Source organism: Harpia harpyja, chromosome 13 (assembly GCF_026419915.1).
Source record: "Harpia harpyja isolate bHarHar1 chromosome 13, bHarHar1 primary haplotype, whole genome shotgun sequence".
Taxonomy (NCBI): domain Eukaryota; kingdom Metazoa; phylum Chordata; class Aves; order Accipitriformes; family Accipitridae; genus Harpia; species Harpia harpyja.
Genome location: NC_068952.1, coordinates 42,473,103 through 42,495,098, shown reverse-complemented (window position 1 = coordinate 42,495,098; position 21,996 = coordinate 42,473,103). Strand labels below are relative to the sequence as shown.

Here is a 21,996-nt window from a genome sequence, read left to right as displayed (position 1 = left end):
CGGTCCCACGAGGAAAATGGGGCTGCTCCATCTGATATCGGTTGAGAGTCGGATTCTCCTATCTCTGATGCTGTAGTAGTGAATTTACTTTAAAGGGGAACAGAAGTAAATGAGAGCACAGGGCTTGGAAACAATAGGTTACATTCTTGAACTCCTCTGTACTTCCCTTGGATGTGTCTGCCATGAGAATTAAAGGAACAACACTGAATTTGATCTGAGCTGAAAACGAAGTTCACTGAAACCAAACCAGACATACAGGGTGAATTCCTGGCACTGCTGAGGTCAATGACAAAACACTCCATTACCTCGACGAAGCCAGGATTTCACCCACAGTTCTTATAAAACCAATGGTCAATAGAGACCTATCCAAGATTCTTGTTTTAATTTCACTGAAAAATGTACCTAAAACAAGTATTTCCCTACAATGATTGTAAACAGTTGTAAAGTGCCCTCCTGCATGAAAACGTGAAACAAACTGAAGCATGAAGCCAACTAATCTGTTTTCTTACCCAAATTGAGGGCTATGTATAAAAGAGAAAAATGGATGGGGTAAAGGTATTTGTAAATAAATAATACAAAGTTTGCTTAAAGCACAAATGAAGAAACATGGGTGGTTTTTTCCACAAAGCTCACATCCATGAGGCTATTCTTTCCAAAAAAGCCTGAAGAACGGAGGCACACAGCTAGACACATTTCCATGAGAGGAGCGTATTCTCTTTTGAAAAGTCCCAGGCACGGTATTTAAAATACACAATGACATAAACATTAGCATGTCATTTTCAGGCTGTAATTTGTTTGTGATATTATGAATCTAGTTCGCTAAATGTTGTCCTACTTATCACAAAAGAAAAAATGCTGCCATCAACCACAACTCCCACCTGCTTGGGGAACAACCAAAGGCCACCCACCAAGAGCATGTTCACGAGGGCAGTTCTGCATGCTTCACTGCGGAAAAACATTTTTGCAAATGGTATAATTTTGCTAAGAAGAGAACAGCTGAGCTGACACAGAGCAGAGTCTCTGAAGCTTTGAAGTCTAGTTGGATTATTTATCCTGCTTTCCACTGTTCAGCTCCAGTTGCTGATACCCACCCATCAGAAACATCTCTCCATCAACCTAAGCAGTCCAACTACTGTCCTTACTGCTATGCTTTAGGAAGATGATTTTTGTTCAGAGATGATTGTGTATTTTGGTATCCTAACTGGAGACACTCAGGAAGGCAGTAAGGTCAAGTTTAGCCACCAGCCTCCCCTACATGGTTTGCCCACGGTCATAAGCTACATTGTGCTATTTTTTCACAGCTGTAAAATGAGAAATTATAAAATGGGCGACTCTCCTCCAACTTCCCTAACTCAGAGAAGTGTTACAAACACCATTAGCGAGATATTCAGATACTACAGTCATAAAGGCAATATACATGTATGCATATACGCAAAGGTCCAAGCATTTCTGAAGTACGAGGCTCTGCATAGGTAAAATCAGGCAACCAAAGAAAAAGGGCTACTTCAGAAAATTTTGCCTAAACAACTTCCGCTTAAAATGTTTTAAAAAGTGCCACTGTGGGAATTAATGCTGTTGAAAGGTCAGATGCAGATGAGGGAGACTGTTATTTTGATCTAATTCAACTTAACAAGGAAGAACAGAATGATAATTCAAGTGCGAACCAGGTGTACTAACAAGAAAGCAGCAACCAATGAAACAAAGTCAATGAGCTGAAGCTGAAAAGAAAATACCATTTCGGTGTTATTAATTTAAATTGACAGCAAAGATTTGAAGAAAAACTGGATATTAGTATGCACATCCACAGCTACACTCCCACTTTACGTTCTCTGTATGTGTGAGGCTATCTTCACACACAAACTTCATACTCTAAAGTGATAACATTATGAAAAATAATTTCCTGGGTTATCTTAAGGTTATTTATTTGAAGCATTAGATCAACTTCATAGGCCAGACACAACCTCTTTGCAAGGTCCAGACCCAGAAAAAGATTTGTTTCTGAAACACAGAACAGCCTAGCTGTGTTTGCGCCACTGGCTCCTACTCCCAACCTCCGTGTCAATCAATCCCAGTCCGCCCACCAGGCCAGGGATCAAAGATCGCTCATAACCCTCCTCGAAGAGATAAGGATGTTCTAGACCACAAGGAGTTAGGCTGGGACTGAGGAGGGTTAGGACGATTCCTGGCTGTGCCTAAGATCTCTTTATATCCGTGGATTGGACAATAGACACTAGTACCCGTTCTGAACCACGCTCTTTCATTTCTCTGTACCTTAACTCCCCTCCTGCGAAATGGCAGCACCTCAAAGTACATGAAAGAATGCCAGATGCTCAGATATACTATCACTTTACACCTTCATCCTTGATTCCCGTATGCGGCAACAGACTCCAGGGCGCCGTGGTACAGTTTACACGTGATCAGCTGCACTGCAACAGAGGTTTTTATTTTTTTCTCTAGCTCAAACAAGGTTAACAACAATGACTCACAGAGTTTTAAGATCCTGGCTCTGACAAGCCAAGCATCTGTAGCCAATGCAAGCAGGGACAGATAGCCTGGAAATCATTCATGAGGCATTTTAGAGCCAGAGTGGAACACCATGAGCGTCTAATCCTGGTGTCAGCAGAACAGTCAGTCAGTCTGCCTTTTTATTTTGAGATATTTTCACTTCCCGGTTTCTCTCTTCCTCCAAAAGAGGATATGAGCACAAAAGGAACAACGCTAACAAAAATTCTGGTGCTCAAGCCGCGTACATAAGCGGGCATGTGAAAATCCTTAAATAAGTGGCCCTGTTTTCAAAGACACATAGTACACTGGCATCAAGCTTCTGGGTGTGAACCATACGATGGACATCTATCCATAGACATCATGGAGAAAGGAACCGAGGCACAGGAATGCGGAATATCGGCTACTCATACTGGAGCCAAAGGTCAAAGTGACACCGGTTTCAGTAGGAGCAGACCCAAATATCTGGCAAAGTCACACAAGTAGCAAGGTAAACCCTGCCAACAGAGAAGACAAGAGTGAAATGACTGACAGCTGTGAGATGTGGAAATCGTGGGGTCTTGCTTTTCCACCCCTTTTCCCACCCCTACACAAGCTTTTCTCAGCAACCTGGAAAGACATCAGAAATCCCCCACTGCTGGTACCTGGTCCAAAATATCACGTGACTTAAACAGCCCACAGTTTCTGTACTTATCCGAGAAAGGGAAAAGTGAAGCTGTCTTGGAAGAGAAAAAACAGCCAGCTTACTGATCATGGTGGTGCCCCCAGCCAGTGCAGCCTTGGTCCCCTGGAAGAAGTCATCAGCGGATGTCATCCCCTGTTCCGGCATCTGGAAGCGGGTGTGAACATCAATCCCTCCAGGAATCACCATCCTGCCATGGGCTTCAATAGTTTTCACTCCCCCTGGCACAATCAGATTCTCTCCTATTTGCCTGGGTAAACAGGTTGCAAACAGCAAGTCAGACACAAACAAAGCGAACAGCCTGTAAACATACACCCTTGTGCTACTTAATCTGGCTAGTGTTTTCTTTTTCCATATAAAGCAACGTACAGGATCAGCATAGATAGCTGATAATGTTTTATTCTTCCCCTTGAAGCAGTTGCATAATTGAGAGCAAAGTATGCAATTACTTCAGGACCTCGGGGCAATATTAGACTGAACAGGAAGGAAAAGAAGGAGCCGCACTAGCAGGCAGCTGGAGAAGGGACCACGCAGATAATCGGATGATCGCCGCACCAACACAGCAAGAACCTTGCGAGCAGCTTTATTGGGACTGGACTGGGGTTGCCGAGTAGCAGTTCAACACTTGATCCTAGCTATCTAACAGCAATTTAGATGCTAGTATTGTTTTAGGAGCACTGGAAGAATTTTTGCCTCTATAATGTCTGCTTTCCTTTCTTGCATAAACATCACGTAGTCCCTGCACAAATATAAGCCCATGCAGATTATCAGTTACCAAATTCCTGATGAGCCCATCAAAGGTCTCTCCAGTCCAGCTCTTCACAGACATATTCTTAAAAGTGCCATAGTGGATGACACATTGCAATTAATTAGCTGTCTTTGGCTGGCTCCTTTAACTTTTAACCTTGATTAACAAAGCACATGTGCTGACCGTTTAGCCAGAACAGGAAGATTCCTTGTTTGTAACCTCTGGCTCGTCCATTTTTTCCTTAGAGTCATTTTCCAAAGATATCTGTAATATATTTAACGTGCCAGAAACGCATGTTTCAGGACTGAAAACACAGAAGCAGGCTGGAAAGAGGTCTGAACCTCAGTCCTTAAACTACAGGATCATTTTTAACTTTAAGGGGGTTTGGATTGATCCTTGCATCATAGAATCATAGAAGACGGCGCTGCAAGAGGCCTCAAGAGGTCACCTAAGTCCAGCCTCCTACCCTAAAACAGAATTAACTGTATTAGGATGCTGAACTCTGGATTCAAAATCTCTTAAGTCATAACTCAGTAAAATGTTACAACACAGATAACTTCAAACATATGTGTCATCTCAGCATGGGGCTATTCACATGGCTGAAATTAAGCACATGTAAGTACCTCCTTTGACCCATGCTTTAATAACAGCGTTTATGTAATTCAACATCTTGTTTTTAAAGTTCCTCCCTCAAACACCAGAATATACATGAAATATTCATTTTTCACTGCAATTTAATATAGCTCAGAGACCAAGTTATTCCTTGCTAATCTGCAGTACATTTCTGTACATTTCCAATCACAACACGGTATCAGGCTTCACTTACTTTATCAACCCATCTTCCATGTAAATGTCTGCATAAAAAGACTGGTCGTCATTGACTATTTTACCACCTTTGATCAAAAGACGATCACTCTGCAACAAAGAAGCATACAACAATACATAATTATTCTGTGAGAAAGCTGACAGTCTGCAGTGTCACTTCAGAGATGAAAGAGCAGAGACAGAAACAACCTCTGCATTATTCAAAAGTGCATGTCAAAACACAAGTCAATTGCTGCACTTTCAACTGGAAAGATAATATATTTTATTTCATCTGCGAGTCCTTTCATCACACTAACGATCCAAAAAAATCAGAACAGAAAAGGAGTTGGGTTCCAGTGGGCTTGTCTACTTGGCAGCTTCACTCATACCTGCAGTTTGCCACCATCACCTACAGCAAAAGCATTAAATAATACTTTGAGGGATGCGTAATAGCCACATCTCTATTTTTTCTGCCTTGGTCGTATGCACAGTTTCCTATATGCACCCACACACTGGAGTCACTACTTGGCTAACTGTGAGTCAACTGCTGTCAGGGAAATGGACCAAAAGTCTGTTGCCACGGGTTACACAACACAAACAAACTCATTTTGTCCAACTTAGTGATGTTTCGATGCAGCGGATACTTTTACTGCCTTTCCAGAGCCCTACTGCATAATCAGATGGAAATAAGCACATATTAGCAAATCAAGTTTAAGAGAAGGATTTAAAAAACGGTTATTAAAATTTCCTCAAATTAGACGACAGTTTGGCAGGAACAGAAAGGTAATTATAACAAGGCAGCTATCAGGCGATGTGCTTTTATCGCAGCCCAGGTTACATCTCGCTTTCGCGAGACTTCAGGTCAAAGACCCATTTATCTTTTTTTGCAGTAGTCGTAAACAAGAGCGAAACACACTCTCCAGAGCTCTGGATGGGGAGGAAAGTTAAAAGCGACTGCTCTGTTCCTCTGGTTCCTCCATTCCCTACGTTACAGATGCATATATTTAAAGCAAAGCACATACACGCTATGCAGCGTTTGGTTTGAACTACACCTTGGCCCTTATATCTGCACTTGTACTTACTCTGATTCTCTTTCCTCCTCCCAGAAATGTCTTTGTAAGAGAACAAAGCTATACCAGAACAGCACAGCCAAAGACTGGTGAAACCAAACGCTGACTTCAAGAAGGGGTAGAAAGCAGGACTTTAACTCGATGGTGCCTTGCACTTACAGCAAATACATATAAGACAGTGACAGTGGTGCTCAGGGCCCTTATTTTGAGCCGGGACTCCTCCGCTGGTCAAACAGAAGAAAAAAATCAGGCATTTTCCCAAAGAGCTTATAATAAAACTGAAAAGCCAGAGCACCAGATTCTCAACAGACACAAGCTGACATGGCTCTTTTAACGCCAAAAGGGCTACAGGAATTGCATCAGCTACTGATTTATGCCATTATATCCATCTTCTATATAACTGCTAAACACCTATGAGATGGTAAGTGGTTCTCTTTCCCCCTCCTTTTTTTCCTTCTCCTTTCTCCTACTGCTGCAATAGAGAGTTTCCCTGAATAACGCCACCGATTTAAAAAACAAAGAAAGAAAACCCCAAGATTTAAATTTAGGATCTGCTGTGAATGCCAATAAGCCTGAATGAATTAACTTGGGGCGTGAAAAACCCACTTGTCTTTCAACGCCAGCCTCTACAGCAAACTGTCCTACATGTTTACCATTTCCAGAAACACTGCAGTATTTATGCCCACCTCCAGTGCAGACTCCTTGTGCTATTAAAAAGGCCGGCTACTAGTGAAATCGGCTAGTTTGGCCATCGATGTCACTGACAGCCCAAGTCCTAATGCACTGGGCATCAGTTAGGAAAGAAGAAAAAAAAAAAATATATATATAATGACCAACAAAAACGCAGCCTGGACCGTTTTGATGATGCCTCTGAATGCTTCTGCTAGTAAACAGGTCTCCTGCTGCGGCTGTATGGTAGGCTCTGAAATCAGTGTGAATCCTTCTGCTCATTTCAGCCACCTTGGAGACAAAAGCGCACGCAGTTTGCAACCGTGCGAGGGCCTGCCGCTAAACCTGGATGTATTTACCCTACTGATGCAGTCAAAATAGGACAGCTAGACGTTGATGATCCTTCTTCTTCAAGCATTAGTCTCCGTAGATCAATCCTGGGTTTGTACAACAGCAAATAAGACCAGAATCTGATTTTTTTCTGTCCCTTGTCTTTACAAGAGAATTGCACTGGGCGCACGCAACACAAATCAGAGCATTCAGTCATAAGAAAAATGCGTCATACTACTTTCGGCCCGCGACAGCGATTCAGCAGTAACCTTCATCCTTATTTAAATGCAGGCATCTTTTTAAACTCGCTAACATTGGACTCTTGGAGGGAAACTATTCCGCACCGCACCCCACCCCACCCCCTCCAAAAAGGAGGATGCTCCATTTATCACGTAACAATTTTGTGCATCCCCTGCATTTCCTGGACACGGTTTAAAACGTAACTGTGCAGCCCAGCGGCTCCTGCACAAATGTCACACTTCAAAGCTCCATTTCAGAGCTCACTTTTCTGCCTCGGAGGCTGAGGAAGGAGAACTAGGATGGGTGTGTCCGCGGGGGCTGCGAGAAGGAGCCGCTGCCAATAATGAAAAAACTCCGCGTCAAAAAACCGAAATGGCTGTAACGGCCCGTTAGGTGCGAATATGTTGCCTTACGTAACGAAAAGTTAGTATCCTTGGATCTGCAGTACCTGCCCTAAATCGGCTCCCACAATAAGGAAACCGAGGGAGGGGTTTATATAACGGCTCCTTCCCTGCTCCCCCGGGATCGCATCGAGGAGCAGAGCGCACCCAAAGGCGCGCCTTGCGAGAAGCTTCTTGGGGAAGAAAAAGAGAAATCCTGCTCCATCCCCAGCGCCAACCCGGCCGGGCTGGGGGGGTCCGGCCGATCCCCCCCCCCCCACCCCATCCACCCTCCGAGCCGCCCTTTTGCCGGGCTGGCGCAGGACGGGGGGCTCCATCCCTCTCCCCCCCCCCCCCCCCGGGGGCACAAACCCTACAGGCAGGGGAGCCCCCCCCACCCCGGCCGAAGGTACCGCCGTCCCCGAGGCTCCCCCCGGGGCCGGCTGGGCGATGCTGATGAAATCCTCCCCCCACCCCGGTGTGTCCCCCCCCCCTCCGCCCCGCTCCAAGCCGGGCGCGCCGGCTCCGCCGCCCGCTCAGCATCTCCGCGGTTCTCCCGAACCTCGCTCAAACTGTCGCTCAACCCCCCCCCCCCCTCCAACCACCACCACCACCTTCCCCCGTCCATCCGTGCCCCCCCCCCGGGCGTCCAGCCGCGCTGCAGCACAGGAAGCGCTGCATTAGCCCCTGATCTTATTATCCTGCCCCAAACCCCTGCCATCGCCCTGCGAGCACACAAAGGGCTTAATCCCCGCGCACCCCTCCCCCTTCCCCGCTTTTATTCCCGGGCACTCAACTCACCGTGATCCGTGGAATATTTTTCTTCCCCTGATAAGACATCTTGGGAAATCACTCCCCGATGTATTTGTTTAATGAATTTTTTTTTTTTTTTGGGGGGGGGGGGGGAGAAGCGGGGCGGCTGCTGTATGGCTATTGTCTCCCGTGCAGCAACTGCTCCCCGACCTCCCCTCCACCGGAAAAAAAAAAAAAAAAAGGCGGAAAAAAAAAAAAAGCGCGGCAATAAAATAGAATAAAAATAAATCCCCCGAGCCCAAATCAATGCGATCCCAAGGAAGAGGAGCGGAGGGTCCGCCGGGGAGGGCGCGGCACGGCTGGGGCTGGGGAAGGGGGGGGGGGGGGAAGCGAGCCCTGTTCTCCGCAATAGCAGGAAGGGGAGAAGCAGCCACCCCTGCGCGTCTCCCTTTCTTCCCTCTGCCCGGAGCCCAGCCCAGCCCAGCCCAGTCCCGCACCGCCCAGCCCAGCCCAGCCCCGGCCGCGCAGGGAGCGGGGGGGGGGGGGGGGGGGGGGGGGGGGACGAGCGCCGCCGGCAACAACAGCGGAGGAGCGGGGAAGGAGCGGCGCATGCGCCCCCCGGCCGTCCCCTTCCCGCGGTGGCGGGAAGGGGGGGGGTGGGGCGGGGAATGAGCCGCGCAGCTCGGGGCGCCTATTGGCCGAGAGCCTGGCGGGGATGCAAATGAGAGGCGGCCGCCGTGCAAATGGGGAGAGGGGAAGGCGCTGCTATGCAAAGTGGCGCAATGGAGGCGGGAGGGAAGGCGCGGGGGCGCGCGCTCCTGGCGGCGGCGGGAAAGCCGGGGGGGGGAAGAAGTGGGTGCCCCCCCGCCGCCGCCGCCCGTTTCCCCCGTTCCCCCCGCCCCGCGGCGGGGCCAAGCTGCTGCCAAGGGACCGGTTAGCGGAGCTGCCGCGCCTGCTCGGGGGGGTTGGAGGGGGAAACGGGAGGCGGCCGCCGCCGCCCCGCAGCGGGCCCAGCACCTGCGGTGCGGTGGCCGCGGATGGGGGATGCTGCGAAACGACGCCCACCCACCGCCCCCCCCCCTCCCCGGGGGTGGGGGGGCTGCGGACACCCTCCTTCTACCCCCGGCGGGGCTGCGAGCCCAGCGGGAGGAGAGGAGGGCTGCCCGGGGAGCCGGTGGGGCTGGCAAACGCCCTGCCGTCCATCTTCTTTGTCCCACCCCGCCCTTCTTGGCGCTACCGGAGCAGAAAGCTGTTGGGAAGCATTAGCAAATTGTGGGGGAAAAAAAGAAGGTTTGAAGCTACTTCCCCGCCCTTTGATTTCCCAGCATGTCTGCCGTGCTTTCTAAATACCTTCTCCCGCAGAAAATACAGCCCAGATTCCAGTCCTCCCCTCCCATGGTCACTAACCTGAAGCTTTAGTGCCAGGGACATGTGGGATCGGAGCTACACACACAGGCATGGTGGTCCTCTCCAGTCACTCAGGCCTTTCCTTACTATTCCAGTGTTGCCAACTCCCACGTTCAATGTTTCAGTCACACTTGGAGTCTTAAATTTCTCACTCCCTGAACTCCATAAGCTGGTACTTCAAGGAAAGAAATGCATTAAATGGCATAAATATTCCCTCGTTATTTACAGTGCGCTTGCCCCAGTGCAATGGAGATGGGATCCATGGCCAGAGTGTGGGATAACCAACACCAGTTCCTCTTACATCAACTGCTTTGGGGGAAGGTACAAGACACCTTTTGGAGAACTCATAAATAGCACAAATCCACTTCTGCTTGGAGGTTATAACAGACAATTAATGACCAACAAAGACTTACCTTCTTCCCTCATCATGAGTGAATTTCACGTCACACAAAGCAAACTGCAAGCTTCTCCTATCACAAAACCTTTACGTACCCAAGTAGTTCCCTGACACACACTGTACGCAGCCCATAAGAAATTAAAGCCTTCGGTATCTCACTGCAGTAAATTATAAAGGCAACATCTGTTCAAACAGATGACTACCAGGACCTTTTATGTACGTTAGTTCACAGGAAGCTATAAAGAAAAGAGTAAAAGAGCTTTTCCTACGTATAGGTAGGGCATCAGGCAACATTTAAGTAGCTAATGTGCCAATCAGTTAATATCCAATTAGTAGCAAATGAAAAAGTGGCTCATTATGACAGTAGCAAAATGATTAATTTGTTAGCCTGTAGGATTTTATTTCGATTTAATGATTAGAATAGACAATACTAAATGAGTTATCCTGCCCCTCCTGATCTGTGCTGAAAGAAGTTTTAAAACCTCAGCATATTTTTGCTCAGAACATGGAAGAAAGCATTTACATCAGATTTCTAAATTTAGACAGTGCAACTGTTCCTTTTTTCCCTTTAATGCTAGCTTTCCTCCTCAATTTTCTATCTGAATGGTTTCTTGCCTCTGCGTGCCAGGTAAAAGAGTGTCTTCAGCTATCAAAGAGGAAGCAAACGCTGCCTAAGGGTTTGAGGGATAGCATCGAGGCGCTTAGGCAGCTGACCTGAGATGTGGTAAGACCAGCTACCATTTCAAGATCCTGCCCTGGCAGCAGCGACGTGATTAGAGAGGAACCGCCACCAAGATGGGCGCAGGAAACCGTACATCTCCAGCGCTGACTCGCCTCCCCGACCTTGGGCCGCTCATTTCTCCACATTATGCTAAAAGTTGTGGAACAGCAGTACTGGTAGAAGGAACAGAAGCACCTTTAAGGGGATGATGTCATCAGCACGCTGATGTTTCTAAAGCTATTCTCATCTGCTCAAAGGCAGCTATTTAAAAGACTTTTTTTAAAAGGCAATCCTTACTGCACATGGGCCTAATTCAGAATGGCAGTTCTTGAACTTTGAATACATTCCATAACTTGAATCCAGTAGTGACTAGGTTCAGAAAGTAATAACGAATCTTCAGGTGACACTTAGCTTTTCCTTCCCATCACCATGTTGCAAGAACCTAAGTAGTACAGAATAAAATAAATGAAGAGATTAAAGGGCTGAAAAACACGGTTGTTCAATATTCAACATCTACACAGCACCAAATTTTAAAAACTTCCGTATGATTTAGCATGTACCCAAAGGACCAGAACTGAGCTCCCAGGTGTATCTTCTAGCTCCATTATACCAATTGCCAATATGGCCCAATTTTCTTTCCTTCTAGCGATGAGCTAAAAGGTTGTAAAAATAAATAATTTAAAAATTATTAATGTAGTTGCTAACTGGCTTATTTAGCCTTGCTAAACAAAGGCAAGGAACGTGAGGGGAGGCGATCAGGAGGGAAGGAGAAGAGCTATTGAGGCTAAAGGACAATGTTGGGATGAGAAAAGTGGGGAACAGAGTCAGAAAATGCCACGATGTACACCTGCATCGTATTTTTTTTAGAAAAGCTGGTTCATTCCTCTGGTAAAGCTATAGTTTGTGTCTAAATTCCCCCTGTAAGTTAAATGAAGAAAGATAACTACTTTTGAAATGTCAGGGGCAGGAGTCAGGTTCTAGGTTAAAAGAGGAGAGTTGAACCCGCTTCTTAAATCCTTGCAGGTTTGTATCCAGTCCAGCTGTCATACAGCAGTGCCGTTACCTGCCACGGTATTGCGGGAAGTGGTGGGATTTCTAGATAATGTTGATGCGCTTTGCCTTCCACAGGTCTGTTAATGCACATGGCAGGCTGAGCAGGCTAAAATTAGAAGGTGCTACAGAGAACGAGCACTGCCAAATCCTCCTTGCCAAACATTAACGAAGGAAAAGTGATGAAGGACAGCTGGCCAGCCCAACCCAGCTCCCTGACTGCAGCCACTACGACAGGACCAGCGAGGCTGATGCAGCCAAGTCACATCAGCAGTAGAAGAAGAGCAAAAGAACATAAATGTCTTCCATTACGCTACATCAGCATTTCTAAGGGCCCTGACAACGTTCTCCAAGTGGCAAAACAGGGGAAGAAATGCAGAAAACAGAGCATTATGCCCACATTTGCACTGCCAGCCTCTACCCCGGCCACATACGGAGCTGTGCTCTGCACCGGCTGAGCGTCTCTGGCTCGTCCTTGGGCTTAGGGTAGTTGGGGGGTATATCAGCCAGTGGATGCACGAGATTGCCGTCAGCCATTTCTGCACAGATAATCAGCTGGTGTAGGACATCTTGTGCAGGCTCTCTGCAGCAGGAACGCATTTCGTGTTAAAGGAACGTCTATGTCTAAATTTGTCTTCTGGAAAGGTCTAGAGGGAAAATGGCACAAGAATATGAGAATCTCTGTACAGTGATAATCTATGCTAAAATAAATCATCACAGGCATCAGTGGAAATCAATTTACATCAGCTCTGAATCTTAACTTTACAGATTCTGTGGACTACCATAATGCACTTTGCAAGGAATTTTATTCCCACTGTGGAGTTACTGTATGGTTGGGAAAAAACTATTAAAAGAGTCTCTTTCTCTGTGGAATTTTAGTGTAGTTGCAACAAACCCCACAGAATTTCTGCAACACCCGATTGCTTTTACTCCTACTGAATTCTTAAAGGTTTACCCACAAGGACATTTTGCTAAGAAATTATAAAACCTGCAAGTGGAAATACACGTTTTAAAATGTAATCAAAAGAGGGATCAGAGATGGATTTAAAGCATTCCTGGAAGTAACTGGAATTCTAGCACTACAGCATCAACAACCTCTAGATTTCCCTTTAGGCTTGTTAGATGCTAATAAACCCCACTCCCTATTGGGGAATCACCCCCTGCCAAAGTCAGCGAGGCTCCTGTCATCGCGATCAGAGGCAGCAGGACTGGGCGAGAAGAGCTTTCATGAGGTCACCCATCAGGCCCTAATTTTCTGTCGTGATTCTGCCCATGCCAATTGCTGCATCAGCTCCGAGTCTCAATGACTTGAAAGGAGTTTCCCATGGATCCAGCAACCCCCTGCATCTTGTGAAGTGCTGAGAGGATTAAATACAGGCTGATATATGGCAGAAGAAGTACATCTGTCCTTCCCAAAAGACGATGAAAGAACTGTCCATTATTGATCATTATAAATTAAATTACAGAGGGGAATTATACTTGCCAATGTGCATCTTTCGTTTGTTTCATTATCTTACAGGAGAAAATTAAAGTTAAGTGTCATGACATGGAAATAACCATAGAGGTCAAATGTGCTACTATGAGGTAAAAATCATACAACTTCTCAGAGAAACAGCCTAATCTTTTTTGAATACAGACTATCTTAGATTATGAGGGGGAGATTCACTTTCTAACCGCACAAACCGGTCGATAAAAATGTATGTTTGATCTGCAAATTAAAATTAACCTTCCAATTGATTTTGTTTCCTTTAAAATCCCAGGAAACCTTGAGAAGGTTCAGAAATAACCTTCTAAGAAGACTGTTACCGTTATAGTGTGTTTCTTAGAGGAAATGTCCTGAGCATTTCAGGTGCACTACAGACTTAATTGTCCTTAAACAAGCCCGAGCCGCTGCTCCACAGTTAATTTACTATCGCATCATGTTATCGGGAAAGAGACAGCCCTCTTCGGGGTTCTAGACAGGGATCGCTCTGTCATGGGTAGTACAATACAGAGCAAAAATGTGCTTTCCCCTCTAAACAGCTTACCGCCTACACTCATGCTGTGACCTTCACTATAGTTAAATACAGCATTTCTGGAACAAAGGCATGGGACATTTGGGCATCCTTGTCGTTGCTCCTCCCTTTCACCCAGTGGAGAGAGTTTAGCACCTCCAGGCCCAAGGGAACCATGAGTAGGGTCTAAGAAATGGCTATTTTCCCAGTGATTTGCACTGTTTCTCAATATTATAATCCCTTCTCCTTCCCCAAAAACCTACGGGGCAAAGCATCAGGCTTTCAGCAATTGCTGTCATTGCTTGTGTCAGCCCGATTTGCCTACCTCTGATGTACAGGACAATCGTTACCCCAGACAACGAGAAAATGAAATTCTGACCTTTCTCCTCCCACCCTGAGATTCATTCCAGATCTCTGGGAGGTGACCAAGGAACAGGACATTACGCTTCTGTGTGAATCTTACAGTAAAGAGGTTTGAGTTTGGGTACATTTCCTGCAGCGCTGCTCCCAGATGCTGTCCCTTTATTAGGGTAAGAGAGTCCATGCAGAACACACACATCAACTTCACACGAGCTTTGCTGCCTACATCATTTCCCAACTCTATAACACCACCACAGAAGATAGACTCCGATTTAATGTGCCATAAGACAAGCGATACAGGGAGTTAGACATGGTCTTGCAGGCAAAAGATTTCCAGCAGACTTAAACAACTGCTTAGCACCTACTAAAAACAGATGGCTCATGTCAAATGATGGCCACAGCACTGGCGTAAGGGTGGCACGCAAAGCTGCCAGTCTCATTGTGCCAGATACTGCACCTATGCCCCCGAGACAAAGCCTGCGTTGCAAGGTGCTGCTGAAAGACCAGACCTCTGAATCAGCTCAGCTCTAAACTGAGTGGGGAGATCTGGCCCCAGGCATTCAAGTTCTCTCTCCAGTCTTTAGCCCAAATGATAAGTTGGCACTGCATCAAAGCCCCTTGCTCATTTCTGCATGGGAGAGTGTGGTATTGGTAAATTCCTGACATAACACTAACAGACCACTCCACAAGACACTCATTGGATGTACGGCACGTTCCAGCTATGCAGATTGATGGCTTTGAGAGGGATCTAAGAAGTTAAGAGGAATTTGCCATTTGTGCTCATAATTGTTAGTTTCTCTATGGGGGTTTTTTTCCAGTAGTCAGACAAACCATTATGATCTATTGGAAGAACATGCAAGTCATCCTCCTGTATGATTATTTTTCAAGCAAAGATTGTCAAAATAAGGCTAGAAAAATTGCAGGCATTGTAACAAATTAAACTCAGAACTGCAATTCCAGCTGTCTGGAACAACTTCTTTGTTTTACACAACAGTTCCATTAATGTTGCAGAGTCTATGATTATTTGAGCTCCAACAACGTCCTGTTAATTATTTCTTTCCAGGAACGAACCACCATGATCCTGAGAGCTTTGAGGTTTTAGCAGAAAGTCCAGTCATGTCAAAAGCTTCATGACACTGCATTTTGCAAGTGATTCCTCTCCTGTCAATTCTAAAATAAAAATATTTTCCTAGTCTCCGTTTATTCATTATTGTTACTTATTGTATTATAATAGGACATAGCTTTGTTGGTTTAGACCAGTAGTTTACACCCAGTGCTCTGCACTTCCTAAAGGTCCATGAACTGTTTCTAAGGGATGCAAAAAAGGTACGAAAAGGTGACTGTTTGCTGCGCAGGGGAACCACCTGAATCACTGGAGTAAGGACAAGATGGCAATGGGAACTTTGGCTAGCAACTGAAGATGAGATCTGGGACCCCAGGGCTTGTAGCTGTGTTGAAATGTCTTGGCACCTACTCAGGCTCTCTGTGCAAACTAGATTAAAGCAAGCCCCAGGCTTGCTGATCCCTCTTGCAATCAAACCTTGCTTTCCCCTATAGATGTTCCCTAAAAGACTGTCTCTGTCCCAAAGAATCTCAACAGATGAGCAAAACAGAAGGAAAACCGATTATACACATGGGAAAGCTGGGAAATGCACACAGAGAAATGACCCAGGTCAAGCAAGCAATGGCCAAGGTTTTTCAAAGTCCAGATGAATGCATGTGTCTCAAGATTGGTCATCTAAGGAACGGAGGACTAATGCCCTGGGAAGCCAATGTATCAGTCCCCCTGCTCTGAGACAAGGTAGCTTGCAGCTCCTGCACTGACTACTACAAAGCAGTGCTATGAGTAAGTTCCACAGGTCCCTGCCCTGATGCTATCTGAATACCCAATCCCACTGTAGGAAGCGGGCTTGCAGGTGCACAGCAATTCATGAAAGCCAAGCCAAGTGTTTATTGTCTCATTCAAGAAATGCCGGGTTTGAACATGACATTCTTGTTAGACTGCAGTGATGGCCCAGCTGAGGTCAGGGCCTCAAAGCACTAAGCAATGCTCAGGCATTGAACAAGTAGCTCCAGGACCAGGCATTAACAGTCTAAACAGGGAAGATGACAAAGTTTAAGATGGGAAATAGAAGCACAGTTAATTCTCCAAGGCCTGACAGCTGGGAAGTAACAGAGCTTGCCTCAGATCTGCTGAGTTGCAGACCTGTTGAATAGGTCACACTGCCTCCAGAGGCCTAACTGTAAAGAGCTGCTTAAACCAAGACAGAGAGCCTTGCTGGTGCCTCCAGAGAGGATCTTAACCCTGAATTATGAGGCAGCATGGCCCAGAGGCAATAAAGCAAGGCCATGATAGATGCCTATAGAATACCCTAGACAGGATAGACACAAAGAGATTTGATTACCCTTATCTTTGCCTGCAGAACAATATATTGCAATTTAATGTGGAATAATTACATTCCTTTTTTTATCCTCTGGACAGTTAAGAACTGAGAAAAATAAAAAATAGCTTGTCCATCTTGCTTTGTTAATTATTTCGGTGGAGATTAATACAAGATCTTTCTATACAGTGACAGAAAGGATGACTGGTTTTGGATCCAGTCACTGGCTAAAATACTTCCACCTATCTCCATTGCCTCCAGTTGTTAGGCGCCCATTCCCATCAGCTCACAATACGGTCCTTGGGTTGCTGAAAGAGAGCATGGACCATCCTCTGTGTTGGTTGTTACATGTATTGATAAAAATTGCAACTACTGTCAGCCTCAAGCTAAAGAAAAAGAAGCAGTAAGATTTCTAGCCTATTGTGAAATAATTCATGCAAGTTATAAATTCAAGATCCTATAAATTAGCATACTGTTCCTTTCCACTATAATTTACATTCCTATCACATAGAAATAGTGTATAGTCTATCCAGGGAGAACCTATTTCAGATGTGTTATTAAATGCTTAAGTCAGAGGTTTGAAAATAATGGGCCAAATTCAGTTGCAAAACTTCAGAAGCCTTTTAACTCCTACCTGAAATGATTTTAATGCACTGTTTCCTTTAACGCCACTTCCTGCAACATTATTTTTCTCTACCTTATTTTTTTTTTAATATGTTGAGCTTTGATTATCATCATAAACACATTTCTATTAACTACACTGAAGTAAAGCCAGTTTTACCTGCTGAGGATCTAACCATTGATTCAAGCTACAGTTGCAGTCAGCTGGAAAACCATCAAAGCTATAACACTCCTGCAATAAAGTGCCAATCCATAGCGAGACATTTATAATAAAAGACTGCACTTACCCGAATGCTCACAACCCCTCGCAACACAATCCATTGGCATCAGTGTTATGTAAAGCTAATGAGAAACAACTCCAATGTTGCACTATCCCATTATTTCATGGCCTCAGTTAACATTTATACAACAATCTTTAAAAATAGAACCAAAACCCACACTTTTTAAAAAAATGTGATTAATACTCTGTGTGGACTGCTGATTTTTCACCACATTGTACTTAAAGTTTTTTATTATGTTAATCACAAAATAATTGAGCTTTTCAGAATTAATGTATCACCTGTTTATACTTATGTCCTGCAGCACATCACCACGTCAAATTGTCGGAAATGAGTCCTGAAAGCATCCTGAATTGCAAAACCTTTGACTCCCCAAGATGAAAAGGTGTATGCCCTTTATTCTTGAGACGCACCTTGGTTAGTCCAACAAGACTAATTAATCATGGAAAGTTGCTCAATTAGTAGGCACTTCAATATGGTCAAATTAAACCATAGGCATTTGTAGTGGCAAACTTTTGTTTGGGTTTGGCAAATCAGGTTTGAAGTGGTGTGGAGCATATCCCACTCCTAATTAAAGGTCGGTGTGTAGCACTTCTGAATATCAAGGCCTACCTTTGTGATCTCACTGTAAACGGCAGTTGTTCACGCATGTAAATATGGCTGGATGGAGCCCTTAGGTTACTGTAGTAGGAAGAAGCAGAGTAGGGTCTGATTTGAGGAGGATGAGTCCCCAATAATACTCCTAGTAATATTTCCCATTTCTGAAAGCAGGAGAAAGTGGCGAACAAGCCTATATTATAAATTCCAGGCAGACTTCTGCCCTATATATGCAGTCCATACCGCTATTAAAAATCAGGAGGCACATCCTAGAAACAGTTCCCAGAAGAAAGCACTGCTCTGTAAACCCACTGGTGGACTACACACAGAAACTCTTTCCCAGTATGCTAGGAGTTTATCGGTTTGCTGGTCGGCGCTTCATTCATTTCCGCTCTTCCAGCCTATGCATAGGAGCCAGCATTGTCAGAGGAACACACAGAGTATTTCGTGGCTCAGATCTGAATAAAGCTTGCTTAAATCTATTTATCAAGGAGAGCAAACGTGCACGGTCAGCTAGACCTATGGGTTGAATGGGTTTTGCCTCAGGAAGAAGATAGGCTTTATTACACCGTGACACATACAGAGAGCGAGAAAATAGCTTCAAGAGTCTTAAAAGACTGGGAGGAGTTCGGTGGGTTTCTAAGAGAACGCCACATTCCTGTGAAAGTCCCAGATCTTCCTGAGGCAAAAATTCCCACTGTAGCCAGAGGCCTTGATCAAAATTGGTATTGAAACACAGCTCCCAGGGGTCACTCTGGAGTCTGTCCTCCCCTGGGAGGAGGGGGTAGGAGTTTCCCCTGGAAGAAGCCTGCAGGGATTTAATCCCTGTAGGTGGAGGCTCATTGATGCTCTTTTGCTAACAATTGCATTTCTGTTCCCATGAGCTGCGTTCACTAGCTGGGTGGGGCATTTTGCTACCGTTGTGCTGGGGGAAATCGCCCAAGAAACAAAAAAGTCAGTCTCTATCACCAAATAGGAAGGCAGGGCAGGGAAAGGGAGGATGTTTGCGGGTGCGGGGGCTCCTTTCTTCTTCTGCCCTCTTCCCTGCGCACATACACACACACCTGCAGAGAGCACACGGATAACGTTAGATGTCTGCCTGGCAAGAAGGCTCTAGGAGAGATGCTGCTTCTTAGAGGAAGACATTGACTGCCACATACACGCAAGTGACATAAAAGCAAGAAACTGCAGGGTGGAAAGGATACATCCCTTCTGCAGCCTATCGCGTGTTCGAGTTGCACCTCTCACATGCACACACACATATATATATATATATGTACCCACCTTGTCATTTAGGTTCTGCAGCGCCTCCTTCCCAGTGGCACTCCTGATCTCCACCTTTCTCCCGAAATCAACAGATGGTTCCCCTCCCTTCCCGCTCTGCCTGGAATAGATGGATTGAGCATCCGGACCCAGGTGGGCAACATCCTTCTGCTTTGCCACGACTTTGTTAGATCCGCGGCCCACCGAGAGGGAGTCGAAGTCGATGGTCTTGTTCTCCAGGGAGCCTTCCACCGGGCAGAACATGCCACAGAATTTCTGCCGGGGCTTGGGACTGCCCGAGCCCAGGTTTTTGAAGAAGGCTGGCACTTCTTCTTCCTCGCCCTGCCGGCCAGACTGCTTCCTCTCAGCCATGGCTTGTGTGGTCTCTCTGCTAAGGGAAAATAATAACAGCGGTAACCAGGAGGATCCTTCACACACACACGCACACACACGAAAGGAGGAGGGGGGGAGAAAAAAAAAAAAAAAAAAAAAAAAAAGAGATCGCTCTGGGTCCTAGAGATACAGCAATATCAATTGCAAAGGGCTGTGCCTGGCAGATCCCCTGCCCCCATTGGCACAATATAGCCTGTGGCTCGCTCTGTTTTCTTTGATGCAGTGCAAAGTTAAGGGAAGATTGGGGCAGATCCTGCTGCAATCAAGGGAGGAGGTTTCAAGTTCCCAGCATCCAGATGGGGAGGGAGGGAAAAGGAGAGAGGAAAAAAAAAAAAAAAAAAAAAAATCCTCACTCTGCAGCAGAAACTGAGGACTGATCCGGAAGTGATGCGACTGGTGAATTGGCAAATGGACTCGATCAGGTTGGAGCAACAGCCCCCATCACACACACCCTTTCCCCCCCCTCCCCTTCCCCAGCGTGCTGCTTTTGCTACAAGTTGCACAGAGGCTGATGGGGACTGAGCACCCCCCTCACCTCCGGCTGCTCTGGAGGCGTGTTCCCAAGGCAGGGGAGAAAGGATCTCTTCCTTCCTCCCACCACCCTTTCCCCTTCCTCCCCTAGCCCCGCAATGGTGGAGTCAGGGAGTGCTCCGGGAATCCTATTGTTCCTCACTTTTCTCCAAGCAGCGGAGCCGGAGGGCGGGGAGCAGATGAGATCGCGGTTGGGTTAGTGGGGCTAGTGGGAGGCAAAATGCTGACTCATCTTTCTGGGTTTTGGGGCACCGCTGGTGCCGTGACTCGGGTTAGACCCTCTTCAGGGGGGAAAAGGGTCGATTGATGGCACTGGAGAGAGAATGAGAAAGAGAGACAGATGGGAGAGGGGTGTGGGAACCGAGGGAGAGAGGAGAACGAGCCGTTAACCAGGACTTACCTCCAGGAGCCGAAATTAGTGACCTTGCAAGTCAATTAAGCCTCTGCAATGCCAGCAGCCCCCAGTCCCTCCCTGCGGGGGATCAGGCGAGGCAGCCAAAGGCGGCTCCGGCTGAATACAGGTTTCTAGAGGAGGAGACAGAGCAGCAGCAGCAGCCCCTTGCCTCCCCGCTCTTACCCATGCTGACAGCCTCCCTGCGCTGGGAGACGGAGGCAAAGGCGGAGGCGAGCGAGAAAGCGAGGGGCCGAGGGGGGCCGGGGCCGAGGGGGGCCGGGGCCGGGCGAGCCCCCCCCCGGGCCGGGCCGGGCCGGGCCGCCGGCGCTGTCCCTTCAGCACCACCCGCCGCCCGGCCCCGACAGCCGGCCCGGGGCTCAACGCCAAGCCCGGGGGGGGGGCTCAAAACCAGCCCCGAGGGGGGGGCTCAGAGCCACGTCCAGACACTCGCCACTCGCCCCCCCCCCCAGCCCCCTTTGCGCCACGCAGCGCCTTGCATGAGCCGCTGGGCTCTAACACACCCTCCTGCTCTTCGTGGCTGGTACAGCCGCATGGGTCAGGGATTCTTTTTGGTTTGTTTTTTTTTTAACTTATTCTCTCGGGTTTGTACCTAAATAAACCGCTCCGGCGGCTGGCGGTGCGGAGGGTGGTTTGCCTTAGTCATTTCCGAAGGGCTTGTTTCAGTAGAGTACACCCAACGGCCCTGCGAGTCCAGCTGAGGCTGTGTACGTGGGAGGAGAGACATTTTTACCACAAAGGTAAGTGGTGCAGCACACAATAGGTTTAGCTTGGCTGTCTCCACCTGATACGTGTTATTAACACCGCTGCTCTGGGTCCTTAAGGCTAATCCATATGCAATATTGCTCTGAACCAAACCCAATCACCAAGGTGTTTATTACTATGCATTATTCATCGATATGCATCTTTGCACATGCATATATTAAATGTTAATTCAGAAGCATCTGTGTCCAAATGGTTACCAAGCACCTTCATAAGATTCAGGCCAAAAAAAAAAAAAAAATCACCAAAAGCAAAAAATAAATAAATAACAATACAAATGTCAGAGCCCTCTCTCCCTGCAAACCACACCCAAATCAATGCGTTTTTACTAAGAGGTGGAAAAAATCCCAAACCAAGGTCACAACCAAGTGAAGCCCTGTAATAAATGCACAGCACAGTGTTAAAAGACTCCAGACTAAAAGGAAAGAAATAAGCCTGCAGCTTGGCCCTGAAGGATGAAGATGATGTGCTCTGGTAACTAATGAAGGAAGGAGAAATCCAAAGACAGGGGCCCTCCAGGGGAAAAGCTCCACCTCCTTCCCCTTCTGGGACCGTAACAGTGGATCAGCCAGGGTTGTAGCCACACTGATCTCAGGTGCTTGGTTGGGGATTGGAGGCCAACATATGGTCTCTCAGGTACGCTGAAGTCCT

At 46.7% G+C, this 21,996-nt stretch overlaps 1 protein-coding gene across 2 annotated transcripts in view; it reads right to left on the bottom strand.

The window, feature by feature from the left end:
* DPYSL2 (dihydropyrimidinase like 2) overlaps window positions 1-19,648 on the bottom strand; it is a 55,213-nt gene extending 35,565 nt beyond the window's left edge. The window contains exons 1-3 of one of the 2 annotated variants that reach the window (XM_052805793.1): window positions 19,269-19,648; window positions 4,759-4,847; window positions 3,250-3,434 (exon numbers count right to left, since the gene is read on the bottom strand). In XM_052805793.1, coding sequence (XP_052661753.1) covers window positions 3,250-3,434; window positions 4,759-4,847; window positions 19,269-19,619 — 625 coding nt within the window. In that variant the 5' untranslated portion in view covers window positions 19,620-19,648. Of the gene's footprint in view, window positions 1-3,249; window positions 3,435-4,758; window positions 4,848-8,226; window positions 8,664-19,268 lie in introns of those variants that run through there. The other variant, XM_052805794.1, reaches the window with a different exon arrangement.
* Window positions 19,649-21,996: the final 2,348 nt, after the last annotated feature.